The sequence below is a fragment of the Malaya genurostris genome, chromosome 1, assembly GCF_030247185.1.
Source record: "Malaya genurostris strain Urasoe2022 chromosome 1, Malgen_1.1, whole genome shotgun sequence".
Taxonomy (NCBI): Eukaryota; Metazoa; Arthropoda; class Insecta; order Diptera; family Culicidae; genus Malaya; species Malaya genurostris.
The window spans coordinates 161,277,754-161,293,251 of record NC_080570.1 but is presented as its reverse complement, the minus strand read 5'-3'; the positions used below and the strand labels follow the sequence as shown (position 1 = coordinate 161,293,251).

The following is a 15,498-nucleotide window of genomic DNA, read 5'->3' as shown; positions in this document are numbered from 1 at the left end:
TATAAAACCTCCAACCCCCGAGAGGATTTAGAGATCTTACAAAAGCGACACCATTCTGCACTCCCGGAAGAATGCAGAACGACTCGCAGTATGTACGAGCAGAAGTAAATTCGGCACCCCCCAGAGTATGCCAAACAATCTGCCAAACCCTATTTAAGGTGAATACAGAAGGGATTCATTCACTCCAGGAAGAACGATGAACCCTTCTGACTATAGCTCCTTACCACATTGGGTGAGAAACGAGAGAATATCCTTCAATTTTAGCTCCGCATACACAGACTCAACCATGTATGGAGAACCAAAAACCCGGATACGTAGCTGCGTCAATGCGGGACAGTTACATATCAGATGATATGAAGTACCATAATAGCATTCACACAAATCACACGAATAATACTCAGCACGTTGAATAGTAGCCATGTGATAATTGAGTTTGCAATGTCCAGTCAGAGCTCTGACCAGAACACTTCAATGATACTTGGAGAAATGCAGTAGACACTTTGACATTTTCAGATCTAAATCTGGTAGAAATGCTTTTGTCTGAGCGCAAGTTTGCAAGCTGCGCCAGTAGCTGGCATGTTTGGATGCAGCCCAAGAACGTATCTTGTGCTTTATCCTACTAGTTGAAAGTGGTAAAGCTGGTTCAGGACCAACGAAATCATTCGTTGCACCAGCTCTAGCCAACTCATCAGCCCATTCATTTCCAGTAATACCAGAATGGCCGGGTACCCATAAGAAGTAAACAGCATTTGAAATGCTGAGGTCTTCAATTTGAGTTCGACATGCGATCACTAGATTCGACCGTGAGTCATTCGAACTGAGTGCTTTTAAGGCTGCCTGACTGTCGGAACAAAAACAAATACGTCTACCACAGATCCTCTGCTGAAGTGCCGATTGTACTCCACACAGAATTGCGTAGATTTCTGCTTGGAACACAGTACAGTATCTACCAAGTGAATGAGACTGCTCCAGCCTATTTCACGACAGTAGACACCAGCACCAGCACGACCATTCAACAGAGAACCGTCCGTAAAACAAACTATGTGTTCATCAAGTTGTCGTTCCAGACAACCAGACAATCATTCCTAACGAAGAGGATAGCTCACATTGAATGTTTTAAAAGGAAAACTGCATGTGAGAGTTAGGTCACTAGGAGCGAGTAAATACTCATCCCACGGAACCATTTGAGACCACAAGCGAGTGTGACTGGTAGCATATTCTAATGGGTTACTGTTCCAAAGCCCTGTAACCTTAAGACGGCATGCACAAGACAATGCTTCCTGTTTCAGGAACACATGTAGTGGTTTAATGCACAGTAGCGCCTCTAGAGCAGCAGTAGGAGTTGTCGTGAATGCTCCTGTCATCGCCATTAGGACCATCCTTTGGAGATGATTTAGCTTTGACTGAACTGTCGCGACTTCTCCTTTCTGCCACCATACAAGACATCCATATGCTAAAATTGGTCTAACGATAGTTGTGTAGATCCAATGAATATATCTGGGTTTGAGTCCCCATGATTTTCCAAAAGCTCGTCTGCATTGGCCGAAAGCCATGCAAGCTCTTTTAATCCTGAAATCAATGTGAGCAGACCAATTCAGTTTTGAGTCAAGAATAACCCCGACGTATTTAACTTGATCGACCACAGTGACCTCTGAACCGAAGAACTGTAACGGACGAGCTCCTGTGATTATCCTACGATGAGTGAAAAGCACCATTGATGTTTTGCCCGGATTTACAGACAATCCAACCTGACAACACCATTGTTCAACAGATCGCAGGGCTTGCTGCATTAAATCAAAGAGAGTGTTAATGCTTATACCGGTCATCAATATATGATAATCGTCGGCAAAACCATAAGTCGGAAATCCAAGGTTATTAAGTTTCCTTAACAAACCATCAGCGACTAGGTTCCATAAAAGTGGGGATAGTACACCACCTTGAGGACACCCACAGACACTCAGCTTTCTAATCTCTGGCCTGCCGAAGCGATGATCAAAGAAATTGATTGCTAAGCATTGCGTGTATCCAGTAAGGGAAAAACCCAAGATATTCCGTTCACGACTGCAATGTTTAACCTCCTGCAGCCATTCAGCCATCGGCACGGAAATACACCTTGACTTAGGAGTTCCTATTTTTGTGGCCTTTTACGACATGGAATAGGAAACCAGTGGATCAATTCTTGGTAAAAAATAATTCCGCCGGATGCCACACGGCTTAAAAAAGGTAGGCAATTGGGTGCCGTATGGATTGAAGCCAAGAGACATCGAACTCCGTTTGTTCAAGTGCGTACAACTACTTCAGCGGTATAAAAGTGAAGGGTTTTTTTCATCTAATTGTTTCTGGCAAGGATGGCTTTTATCGTATCAAAGAACGCTCACTGACAACTCTTCATACGACTGAATCAGTGCCATCAAAGAGAGACGGATATCATCGCAGCAACAAAAAACCGGCATGGTTCATTTAACATAGAATAGACACCAGTGCGAGAGCGAATTTCTCTCGTTGACCTGTCTGAGAATCAAAGGTTAGCTCGCTGCTGTGGGAATTCTCTCTGAAGCAACAAACGGTCGCTTATTCTCGTTTCGCGATCCGATTCTGTATGGGCAGTGGATAATTGCGATAGAACCATTTTACTACTGCCGTTTACTCTAACTATGTGCATATAACCTTTGTATAAGTTGTGTCTATGAAAATGTATGTGAATGCTCCACAGGTTTTGAAATATTGCAACCTAGTACGAGAATCATCAAGTCGAATCATCGATTCGATTTTCTGCGATAATTGTCAACTTGCGATTCTCTCTTGGTGAATTCCACACAGCTCTAATCATTATCAGACTGTGATTTTTTTAAGAGTGTGAAATACTCAGAGTATGAAGTGGAGCGAAGAAATGAAGAAAAATTCTCTCACGGTTCATGCATTGAGAGAATCGAGTTCTTGTAGCATCTTCTACCGGATTGAAAATGTTGTATACAATATAGAAAAAAAAACGAGCAGCTTCTGTCAAATTTTCGGCAATCACCAACACTGGTTTCTGGCAATGGAAAGTGGGTCCATTACGATAGATATCCATACAACGTATGAATATCCCGGCCATGCATCATCATGGGCGACCGTTCAGAATATTCATGACCTGAAGGTTATGCTCTGTGTATGGTGAAATAAGCTGCGTAAACGCAGTGGAAGGATCACGGGGAAAGTCTACCGACGACAAGTGATGCGTTTCAGCTGAACATTGCCGGAAATAAGGGAATCAATAAACACGACAAAGTAGTTTTGAACATCACAATGCCTGCCCACATGTAGCACAGCCGAAAGTCCTATCCCAACCGACATATAGCCCAGATATTGCTCTTTCCGATTGCAATTTGTGCCGACCGTTGCAGCATGGCCTGGTTGATCAGCACTTCTCCAATTATGAAGAAGCTAAAAAATTAATCGATTCGTGGATTGCGGAAATTTTTGTATAGGGCATCCGTGAATTGTCAGAAAGGGGTAAAAAATAAGGAGCTATCGAATATTGAATTTGTAACCATTGTTTATCAAAAAAGTATCAAATTTCGAAAAGAGGTAAAACGACACGAACTTATTTATATTCATTTAAAGACTGTACCAGAAAGTATGGGCGAAACCAAAAACCGCTGCCATTTCGCTATGGTTCATAATCTGTCGATTTTTATGGCTGCATCCTGTTGTTTACACTCTTCTCTAACCACTTGTGCAGTTGTTTATTCGTTTTCATTAGTTTGTTTCGAAATGCGTGGACTTTCAGCAGAACAACGTCGAAAAATTGTGTACAAATGGTGCACAGAACGCGGACTGTCACTGAGAAAGATAGCAAAAATGGAAGGAATAAGTGAAGATAAACCGAAAACGGGTCGAAAAAAAGGTCCTGCTAAAACTCAGTTGGATAAACGTATACTGAAGGCGTTCAGGCAAAAGAAGGAGGTTTCAGTTCGGGATGTGGCCAAAAAAGTGGACACTTCGAAGTGAAATGTTCTTCGTTTGAATCTTCGAACCTATAAGAAGCAGAAACAACCAAAACATAGTCCGAAACAAGAAGCATCGATCAGGCCGAGGGTTCGAAAGCTGTACAATACGATTCTTGCTGGAAATTTGAACTGCATAATCATGGACAACGAAACCTACGTGAAACTCGTTTACAAATCCTTGCCGGGACCACAATATTATACGGTGCTAGAAGGGCAAGTGTTAAACCAGTCCGAGACATCGATTGAAGTCGAAAAATTTGGTAAGAAAGCTATGGTCTGGCAAGCAATTTGTAGCTGCGGTAAGATTTCGAAACCATTCATCACCACTGCTTCAATGAACAGCGAAATATACACCAAGAAAGGTTTACAAAAACGACTTCTACCCATGATTTGAAGCCACAAGGATCCTGTTGTCTTCTGGTCTTCTGGATCTTGCTTCTTGCCACTAGTCGAAATCAACGGTAGAATGGGGACGGGTATAGCGTGATGGGATAGTCGATGCCTTTCACGCAGCCCGCCTGGGTTCGATTCCCAAACCCGCACATAGGGTCAAAAAGATTTTCTGGTCCGAAGAGGCGAATGACCTAAGATGTTAAAGCCTCTATAATTGAAACAAAAAAAAAAAAAAAACGGTAGAATGGTATACTACCAAAAATGTCACTTTCGTTCCAAAAGACGTGAATCCACCAAATTGTCCACAACTTCGACCAATTGAGGAATTTTGGGCATTAACGAAGGCACATCTTAGGAAGCATGTCTCGGCAGCCGAAACCATTAAACAGTTCGAAATAGATTGGAAAAAAGTGTCAAAACTTGTCGCCAAGAAGTCTGTACGGAATTTAATGAGGAACGTTTGCAAGAAGCTAGTCTACAATGGCTAAGTAGCAAATGTTGAGAATAATATTCTGTTGTTGTAGTCTAATATTATCAGTATATCGAATAAATGAATTTGAATATCAAACACTTGTGAATTATTTACAGCGAAATCAAAGTGCGTCCATACTTTCTGGGACAGTCTTTATTAATTTCCGAATTGTTGTAAGAGACTTTTCTGGGATTTGAGGGTTGTTGTAAAAGCTTCTCGTTGGAGAATATTGTAATCGCGTTACGCTTTCAAATACTTTCCGACTGCTCGGCTTTGGCTTCCTGGAGTCTACGGTAATTCTACGATAATTCCATCAGATTATCAAGTACAGAGAACAGCAAAATTTGGTAAATGTAAACTGGTAGACAAAGATGTATTATGTTAATAAAAAAAAGATATTTCTCGAAAGAAACAATATTTCTTCATCTCCGCAAGGGCACTGAAATTTGTGAATTAAAAGCTAGTTTCATTGATAACAATTTTGAAGATAACCGAAATACGAACAGAGCACTCCACATAACCGGGTAAGGCAGGAGCGCTTATCTTCACTACCATCTAAGTGGCACTGCTGATAACATTTAATCAATGTAAATACCCCACAATACCGTGGTCATCTGGATTTCAACAAATTTAGGAAACCATTCAATACCGATGTGTGTCAAAGTTCCCGTTTACAAATTCGCACGCACGCAACATTTCACGTGGATCAAACATGACAATCTGGTTGGAAACAAACACGTTAAGCAACTATGGACTTGAAACCCGATTTGTTTAGTTTCTTGAAAGAAACACAGATATGATTCAAGAGCCGTTCGTTTCCAAAACTTGTTTCTACTAATTCCTAGATAAAGTTCAAAACAATCCAATATCTGTTCCTCTTCTGATAGGGTCGCGTTCGAAAGCTTGTCTTGAACAGGTTTTCTAACGAAGCCACCATACCGTGATACATATTCACGAGATTTTCGACTTTTTATATGTCCATTCAAACCTGAGTGTAATTGACTTTACGCAAACTTTTCAATATTATCTTTCTAATAGTAGAAAATAATTTTCACAACAAAAAAAAATGAACAGTTTCTCCCATTGACCCACCCAGGGCGTGGTTTTGCCAGGCAGTAAATCTCTGCCAAGTATCAGTAATTATAGGGAAAAAAAGCAACCTGTTGCTTACGCGAATCGGAGCCACACTCACCTGATCCAGTCACTGGGCCACCAGCAGCGGTTCCATTGCGAACGTTTTTCCCTTTGCCCTTGCCGGAGACGATCGGGCTCGCCCCACCGGAAGCCCCAACGGATCCGGTCTGACTCGATGGAACACGTTTAAGCGGCGATGTTGTACATTTCAAGAGCATGCTTTTCTGTTTCACACTTTTGTCACCGTGTCAATCAGCACTACACTATTTTTATTTCTTCGCTGTTTGTTTGCTTCTACACCGTGTCCGTCGTTCGCCTTCTTGGTTTCTATGCACAAACTCACTCCGTCCGTCGGAATCGGTTCTTATCTACGGGCATGAACGGGCTATCAACTGTTATCTGGACTTGGGTGCCTACCTGCCTGCTCTGCTTTGCTTTTCTAGCCTTTTAATTACCAATTAGCGATTTATCTGTGCTTGACTAACATGCAGACCACCACAAACACCACCCGCCTTCACAATCGAACCAACACATCGACAGCGGTAACACAGCGAAAACACACCCAAATTTACGGACACCAAGGCTAGATTCACGCGCAACAAGTGAAATATCGATAAAACTTCTCGTTTCGGGACTCGCTACCGTACCCGACTGATACAGCATCCGGTGGTGCGGAGGTGGGTAGGTAACACACCAACCAGGCACGTGTAAAGTTCAGAAATGCGGGGCAACTCTACTCTTCGATATCCAGGTACACGTGCGGTTCTTTTCCGGTACGTTTTAGGCAACTGTATTTTTCCTGGCAGCAGTCTTGCACAACTGGTGAATGGCAATATTCTGGAATGGAAGACAAGAGAAATTATATTCGCTTAGTGAGGGGTGGTACATTATTACAATATCTTCATGATTGGATGTGGGAATCTTTCGATATAATATATACAAATGTAGAAAACTGTAAGGTATTAGACCCAATGGTTTGAAAGTCACGGAAATTATGGTCGAACCCTGAACAGGAATTTTTTTTTTGAGTTGAATAGTACTAGCCAAGCCAATTGCCCCTGGGACTGCGGCTCCGCATCGAAATGAAAAGCTTTTGTTTCAAAAATGAAACACTATTAAAAAGGCTTCAGACTTGTTCAGTTCCGAAAAAAAAATCTGTCTCTAGAAATACCTCGTGCGTGCAGTTTTATCGTTTCAAACCATTACTCATTGGTACACGGACTCTTCGTAAATTTAACGTTCAAAATTCATAATTTTTTTCAATCGCTTATTGTTGGTAATGCTTATCATAGGAGAGCCACGGTTGCTTGAAACAGGAATAGAAATGTTTGCGGGGGTAGATGTTATTCTACCCGAGGTCTACCAGAGATGATAGGTTTTGATATTTGACCAGATTTTCGTGTGAGACCAGTAAAAAACAGTTGTTCGTCTTCAAACGCATACGTAATGCACGAATACTAATACACCAATAGAAAAAGTTCTTCCACACTTTTCTCTCGATGGAAATAACCACGCCGCACTGCTCCATATATTATTGAATATAGGGCTAATGTACCAATAGTCATCTCATTAGTAGAGTTTTTTTATTCGATTACTCGACTTTCAGGCGATAAAGTCGTATGCAATATCTTTGGTTCGGCTCTAGGAATTTTTAATTCGAAAACGTTTGTAATACTGCTTATGGCGACGCGAAACTCGCAACGAATGTACCTATTTTCATCTTACTTACAGACACTAGTTCTCACTCTAACTAACGGTTTTCGTATGTAAGATGACTACTGGAGTTAAAATGAATTGGTCACTGCTACCCTAGGTTTTCTTTTGCAGAAACTGAATGTATATTGCATTATTCGATTTGTTCAATTGCAGCTCCTGTACCATGTTTACGTCAAGGTATACTTTTTTGTCGTGAATACGACTTACTTTACTATGGGGTGCCTTTTCAAAATTTACCCTCTGAGAGAGTGATAAGTTTTTGATCGTGAATATCTCTTGTTGTATCTATCGAATCAACATAATTTTTGCTACATGCCATCGGAAATATGATCACAATTTTATGATAAAATTTTCAGCTGTGTGACATAATCTCAAACAGTTCAAAATTAAACTTTTCTGAAATGTTTGATATAAACGAGTATCAGAAATGATTATTCATGAGGCGCGTTTGGCGTTCTCGTATTTTTAAAGCTCATAGCTCAATGATCTGTAAAAGGATTTATATAATCTAACTACCAATAGAATCTAAATTTTTCAACTTAAACACGTATAGCCAATCAGAACGCGTTCTGAGGAAGAGAACAAAATATCTGCTGCTGTACAACAAATCCGAACAGTGCTTAATATCGTAGTGAGTTCCACAATTTGGTCCTTCTGAACCTACAATTTGTATGAACATACCTGAAAGTATTTTCACATATATTTGATCAAATCGACTAGACATTTGGAACACTGTTACCTTGCTAGACCTTTTTGTTTAATTTGTTCCGTAGATATAACAACACAGGCTGTATTGATCCACCTAAATATCTCGAATAATCGACGATCTTTGAAAACAAAAAAATAAAAATTCTTTTGCGGTATTTGCAAAATTTGGACAAAAGTTTGTTTTTATAATGTGTGATTCACACGTGTTTTTCCATGCAGTTCGTTTAAAGGAATTCTCAAATACGTCTTCATATTTCATATTTTAAAATTAAAACGCCTGATCTTATATTGCAAATATGACCTTCGTAGCTAAAACACGTCTAAAGTTCTACCCTCCAATGTAAAGTGCGTTACGCTTGAATTTCAACGAAATCAGCCCAAATGGTTTATGATCCGAGAACTTTTAATCATGATGTATTAAGGAGTGTATCGACAATAAGCTATCCACATACATTTGTGTTGTACGCATGCATTTGTGATGGTTTTTTATGCTCAAATCACAGCATGCTGTGCGTTTGGCTGTCAGCTTTCGTTTGTTTACTTGTTTGTGCGGTTGAAATTCTGCGTTTTCAAAATGTCTCGTATTGAAAAGGAAGTGAAAATTAAGGTTCTGGACAAATGGTTAAGTGAGAACGGTATTACTATGCGAAAATTGGCGAAGTGGCTTGGAATTCATCATGCCAGTGTTAAAACCATCATTGATAAGTTTGGGGACACTGTTCTTGGGATGAGCTATCAGGAAGAGGCAGAAAACCCGGTTTTTCCAACCCGAAACTGGTCTCTCTAATCATGAAGAACAAATCAATGCCAATACGTGATTTGGCCAAAAAAGCAGGAACGAGTGTCGGAATGATTCACCGTATCGAGAGGCGAAATCACCTGAAGACCTACAAGAAGCAGAAAATCTCGAAATAAAGTGTAGAACAGAAGAAGCGAGCAGCAACAAGGGTCCGGAAATTGTATTCGCGTCTTTTGCAGTGTCCGGATGCATGCGTTTTGATGGGACGATGAGACTTATGTAAAGGAGGACTCAAAAACCCTTCCAGGTCCACAATACTTTACTGTCGTCGTTGGGGAAAATGAGAGCGATGCGGACAGGTCGATTCAAGTGGAGAATTTCGGTCGAAAGGTACTGGTATGGCAAGCAATATGTTCCTGTGGTTTGAAGTCAACCATTCCTTACACTACCGGAACTATAAATGCAGAAATCTATCGATCTGAGTGTTTCCAGATAAGATTACTGCCTTTGTATAAGAAGCATAGTACACCTCCACTGTTTTTTTGCCGGATTTACCGTCGGAAAAGGGTATAAATTTCGTTGAGAAAAATATCCACCAAATTACAGTCAGCTTCGCCCCTTCGAACGTTACTGGGTTACGTTCAAGAAGACTGGTAAGGCAGCTGGGAACACGCAGAAGTTCCAAAAAATTTGGGCTCAAGCGTCAAAAAAAATGCGATACAACACTTGTCCGGAACTTGATGAAGAGCGTTCGATCAAAAGTTCGAATATTCGTGAAGGAATAACTTAATTTTCATCCGGTTTTCATAATGTTCAAGTTTAACCTCGCACAAAAAAGGATCAATTTTTAGTTTGAATAAAATATCGTTTTTTATTATAATTTGAAAGAAAAATTTGTGGATAACTTATTTTCGATACACTCCTTATTATAACAAGAAAATATACTCTTTCCCCAAATCATGACTCGGTTTGCTCATTTCTAGAATCGGTATTGTGTCCGTGGATCTGTATTTACCGATATGATTACCGCTAGAATGTAAAAAAAAAACTCTAATTAACAAAAAAAAACATGATTATGACATTTATTCTTCAGTTGTGAAAATGGCATCAATGCAAGAGGATTTTGCTCTAGCATCGCGAAACTCAGCTGTCACCAACGTAATGAAGATGTTCGGAGAACGTTTATCAACTGCCAGGAAGGAAATCGAAATGCAAATGCCACATCTGAACCACGTTTAAAAGAGTGACAATGAGGTTTCCAGTGGAAATCCAACCTCTTCGATCGGGATGTCGCAAGCTAGCAGGGAGTGTCATGTGCAATGGTGTGCCAATATAAAAAAAAAACCTATTCCTAACCCACCTAGGGGTGTGATAATGCCTTTTTTCTTGTTATCGACGTAGTCTCATCAGAACATGTTTTGCCATTTTTATTAAAATAATTTCTGACACTATTTTTTATGCCAAATAATTCAGATTGATTCGGGAAGACCACAAAGACGTGCTTCAGCGCTTACGTTACACAATCCAGTTTATTAAAATCGGTTCAACCGTCTCTGAGAAAGATGATGACTCCAAATCGAGACTATAGACGGAACCAGTCGATCTGAACATGACCGCGGAAGCTAACGAAACAGATTGGTAGCCGAAATTTTCAACTAAGCAGCCGAAGTTCATAAAGAAATATCTCGTGTGGTAGGTCATCCGTTCCCATGGTATGTAAAACCACATTCGCATCACGAAAGGGAACATTAAGCAGAAAATTCATATGTAGGAATACCTGGATAATTGTCCGTTTGTCTTCCTTCAAGCACACAATTGTTCCATTGTTTTGGTTGGATTTGGCATCTTACCATTACGAATATATCCTGTTCTATTTTCGATTTTCATAATGTATCTTTTTGTAGATGTACAGTCCAAATATGAACAATCAGATCCTTGCAAGGATTTCTACCTTTTTCATGTAACAGTAGAATGAAAGAATTTTTCAGTTTTTTACTTTATAATAATAGTAATCAATCGATCAATGATGTTTACTAATAAACAAAGTCGTAGAATAAGATGCGTGGTGATTGAATCTCGTTGTTGAGGTTTATGTAACGAAATCAAAGCTACAATGTCTGCAGCTGATATGCCATCTGGTTCGGTTGAGCGCTCCGGTCGGGTTCTGACCAGTATGATCATTTTAACCGATTCATAGTAGCCATAATCATGTTTGAAGCGATAAAAATTGGACTCAAGAGAAGCTCGGTTTATGACACAAGACTGGTTCTTTGGCACATCGTTCTATTATAGTTTTTTTTTTCCATAAATACGTTTATTTCTTAAGGCAGTTTACATAAGTTTTTCTTCGCCGTAGCATCACTTTTACATAACATTCTTATCCTAATTTAATTCTAACATAGTCACAACGTTTTGAATTTATTAAAACATATTCTCTTATAGCTTAAATATCATCTTAGGTAACTCGTCATTAATTATGAAATCTACTCGGAAATATTATTTGAACCAAACGATTAACTTCTATAAATTATAAAATAAGCTGTTATTTTCAGACATTTTGTTGATAATTTCATAAACTGTTTCGAGTTTGTTTGTATCATTACATAATTTTTATTCTAATTTAGCTATTGGTTGAACTCATGGACGCAGCTGGGATCAGAACTAAGTCTTAAAAGGGGCCTTTATTAAATTGAAACTCCAATTTTCTTTATGAAATGATAAATAAGTTTCATGTATGAAAGGTCACGACAAGCAAGAATGTCTCGAACTGGGATATTGGATAGTTTACCTTGGGTACGCAAAGAATTTATTAGTTGAGATCTGACATCACGATACTCCACGCATGTCCAAACGACATGATCAATATCCCGATAACCTTCTCCGCAAGCGCAATGATTAGTCTCGGAGAATTCTATTATAGTTGATAACAAGTAATTGGTGAATGATGAGTGAGCGTGTTACAATCATAAATTTTAGAGAAGATATCACAATTTTAATTACTTGGAGCAAGGAAACTAAAATTGACAGTTGGAAAAAGCAAATGGCTGTAGAAAATGTTTTCGTTTCAAGCTTGTTCGCGACAAAATCTTGACAGATTAAATTTGGAATATAACAAATTTGCTGTTTACTCCAGCCATGAGGGCCCTGTGCAGACTTGTCTGTAACCGATTCAGCTGCTTTTGTCCCGGATTATCAAGATATTTCTATACAGGGTCCGGCACTCGAAGTGTAGCCAATTAAAAAGGCCATAAATTCAGTTTGGAAAATTACTTTTACTTAATTCAAAGTACAAAATGTGTAAAAATAATACAAAATTCAGAATCAATTCACTTTTGCTCGATATGACTACCTTTTGCCTTGACTATGGCCTTGAGATGGTCAAAAAACGAATCGCAAGCTGCCCGAATGTGACTTGCAGGTGTATTTTGGCCCACTCGCGGACAATAACTTTTTTCAGCGCCTCGAGATTGGTGTATCTTTTAGTTCGGACTTTGCTCTCCAAAATGGCCCAAAGAGAATAATCCATTGGATTCGCATCTGGTGAATTCGAAAGCCATTGTGTGGACGTGATGAAGTTCGGAACGTTGTTTTTCAGCCATTCTTGGTTCACTCGAGCTTTGTGAGACGGTGCCGAGTCCTGCTGAAACGTCCATGGTCTGCCACCGAAATGTTTGTCTGCCCACGGCTTCAAAGCAACCTCCAGAATTATTTCCCGATAATATGTCGCATTTACCTTGGCGCCAGGCTCGAAGGTCTGAAGTTGGTTACACTTCGAGTGCCGGACCCTGTAGTTGTATCTTGTTGCTTGTATTGAGAGGGTTCTTTCTTTTCGTTAGCCCAATACCGCTTGACAGGTCGCTACTCCGGGTAGTTAAGTTGATTCGCCTTCGATACAACATGGGCTATATTTGCTTTATACCATTCCAAAAACATCTTTGGCGTAGTGACAAGATGCCAAATAGCATCAGAATAACGAGAGAGCGTCATGGCTGCGTAGAAATGGTAACAATCACTTCTTCAGGCATTTTCTAGGTATAATTCCTTACTAACCATTCAGATAGTGATGTAACTTGGCTTGCTAGACCACAGCTGCATATTGCATGCCAAACCAAATATTTTTTAGGAAACTTGGCCTTTTTCTGATTTCTTACACCGTTCCGTTACATGGCAATATAAAGACATTTCGGGAAGCTGTTCATTATCACGCAGGGAAACTTCGTCAAACATTCGCGATACAACTTGCGAGCCCGGATTTTAGTTTATCATTACGATTCGGTACAGTTTTCACCTTGAACGACTTCATACCGTGCCGGTGACTGAAAGTATACACGAAAGTTGGAGACATTTATATTATCAACTAATGATAAAAGTAATTCGAATTCAACATGAAAAATATGTTCTTGCATTGAAGACGTTAGCAACTGAAGAACAAATTTAATCACTTGTGTTTGGGGGCCTTGACCAGTATAAAAAGATCGATACAACACTTCATCGTACGAGATTTGAGTCAATATCCGCCATATTCGGGTTTCTTCTGGTGACGTTGAAGGTGTTTATTTGCAAAACATTTTTTTTCGGAGCGTGGAAAACAGACCATGCTCTAAAGCATAGACAAATATTTCCAGAATATCAAAACAACAAACATCTGGGATTGACAAAAAAAAACATGCTAGGCGGGGGCGACGCTAAGATCCAGTTCGGAATGTGGCAAACGGAGATCCGTGCTGCATTAACTAGCCCGAAGAAGACTAAACAAGCAGACGATAAAACATTGGAACGATACAAGTTGCTGTGAGACTAACCTTGCCAGTCAAGGTTCGGACTGACAAGTTCCTTGTTGTTCAGCTAGTAGAAAGCTTCTCGAGGGGATTACCAACGGTCGGGTAGGTTAATCGAAGCTGTCATCTGTTACCCCGCATATGGTTGATAATCTTCGAGTGGTGATCCAGGCTTGTTACAAGTCCGGAAATTCCTACGTTTGACCACGAAATCGGATTACAGCTTCCCTCGAAAACAAACAACCTGCCAAACCTCTTCATTACCGTTTGTGCTAGTAAAATAGCTAATCCACTACAATAGAACAAGGAACATGCGTTTGCGTGAATTATTAATTGAGATGATGAGCTTTAAACGGTTATTTTTCGTCGTTAGTCTGTAGGTATTCTCATCTATAAATACCGTTGCCCTATTCGTTTGTGTTGGGTTTGAAATTCAACGGGTCAAACAAGCATATAAAATTCTACGATTCATCAAGTTCTGCACGGAAAACCTCACATCAGTACGACTGAATCGAAATAGCCTACCCCTGTAAGATCGTGAATACAAGAAAGCTAACATGAAAGCCAATCGAATCTATTCAGTCCTACACTGTGTGTACATAAAACTGCCTTGATAACATCAAACAATAACAATCCTACATTAGCATTACATTCGTTCACTAGCAGCTGAGCAGCTACTGCTTTGGTTGGATGATAAAGGAAAAACAAAAACATTTCGTCGTTCGTACACTCACACGCACACACCGATACTAACTCCAGTTTCTGCTGCGTCCACTAACGGTTGGGGACTCGTTTCGATCGTCAAGCAAATTTGTCGAGTGGACGATAATGATGATGTGTTTGTGCTTCTCGTAGTGGGCGAACCGTTTATAAATAATTCAGCATAATTCGAATCGTTGTGCGACTGCTATACCTTTTCTCTTATTATTCTTCAGTATCTATTGTTGACTGAACTATTTATTTGATTGGATTAGTGCTGCTTCAAATATTTGTAACTTGATAACTGATTCATCAAACAAATTGTAGGTACTATCGATAACCCAGGCTTTAATCTTCTGCTGGACAGTAACAAACCGAATGTTGCCTTCTGTCGTCAGAGTACATTCAAATTTCATTACTTTTTCACAGTCTCCATCTAAATTTGATTCAATATACCTTCAGAGGGATCAAATTATAATGTAATGGATTAATGGTAGACTAAGCAAACTCGCATTCCTCCACGATGATCGATGGACGATGGGCGAAGCAATTTGAAATTTCAAGGTCGACCTCCCATTACGACTGGTGTTATCTGGCGAACACCACTCGACCGAAGGTTCCTCCAATTGAAACTATTCGGAAGCTCGTTACATAAAATTGGTTACTTCGACAAAGCACACTGCCAAACAGCTACAGCTGATAGAATTCCGGCTGAAGTCAAAAAATAAAACTGTAAACATTTGTTGCCTTTTCCTCCACCAACACAAAGCCACAAGCCATCACCACATTCGCACGGCAGAGTTACTCGAAACGTCCAATCGGTGCTCCCCGGTCGAATGTTTGCCTTTCCTTTGCATAGTTTCCGTA

At 39.9% G+C, this 15,498-nt stretch overlaps 1 protein-coding gene across 1 annotated transcript in view; it reads right to left on the bottom strand.

Annotated features, from left to right (window-relative positions):
* Nucleotides 1–15,498, bottom strand: part of LOC131426524 (nuclear factor of activated T-cells 5-like) — an 86,802-nt gene that overhangs the window by 70,732 nt on the left and 572 nt on the right. Inside the window, exon 2 of the mRNA XM_058589327.1 lies at nt 6,050–6,828. Coding sequence (XP_058445310.1) covers nt 6,050–6,209 — 160 coding nt within the window. The 5' untranslated portion in view covers nt 6,210–6,828. The remainder of the gene's footprint in view (nt 1–6,049; nt 6,829–15,498) is intronic.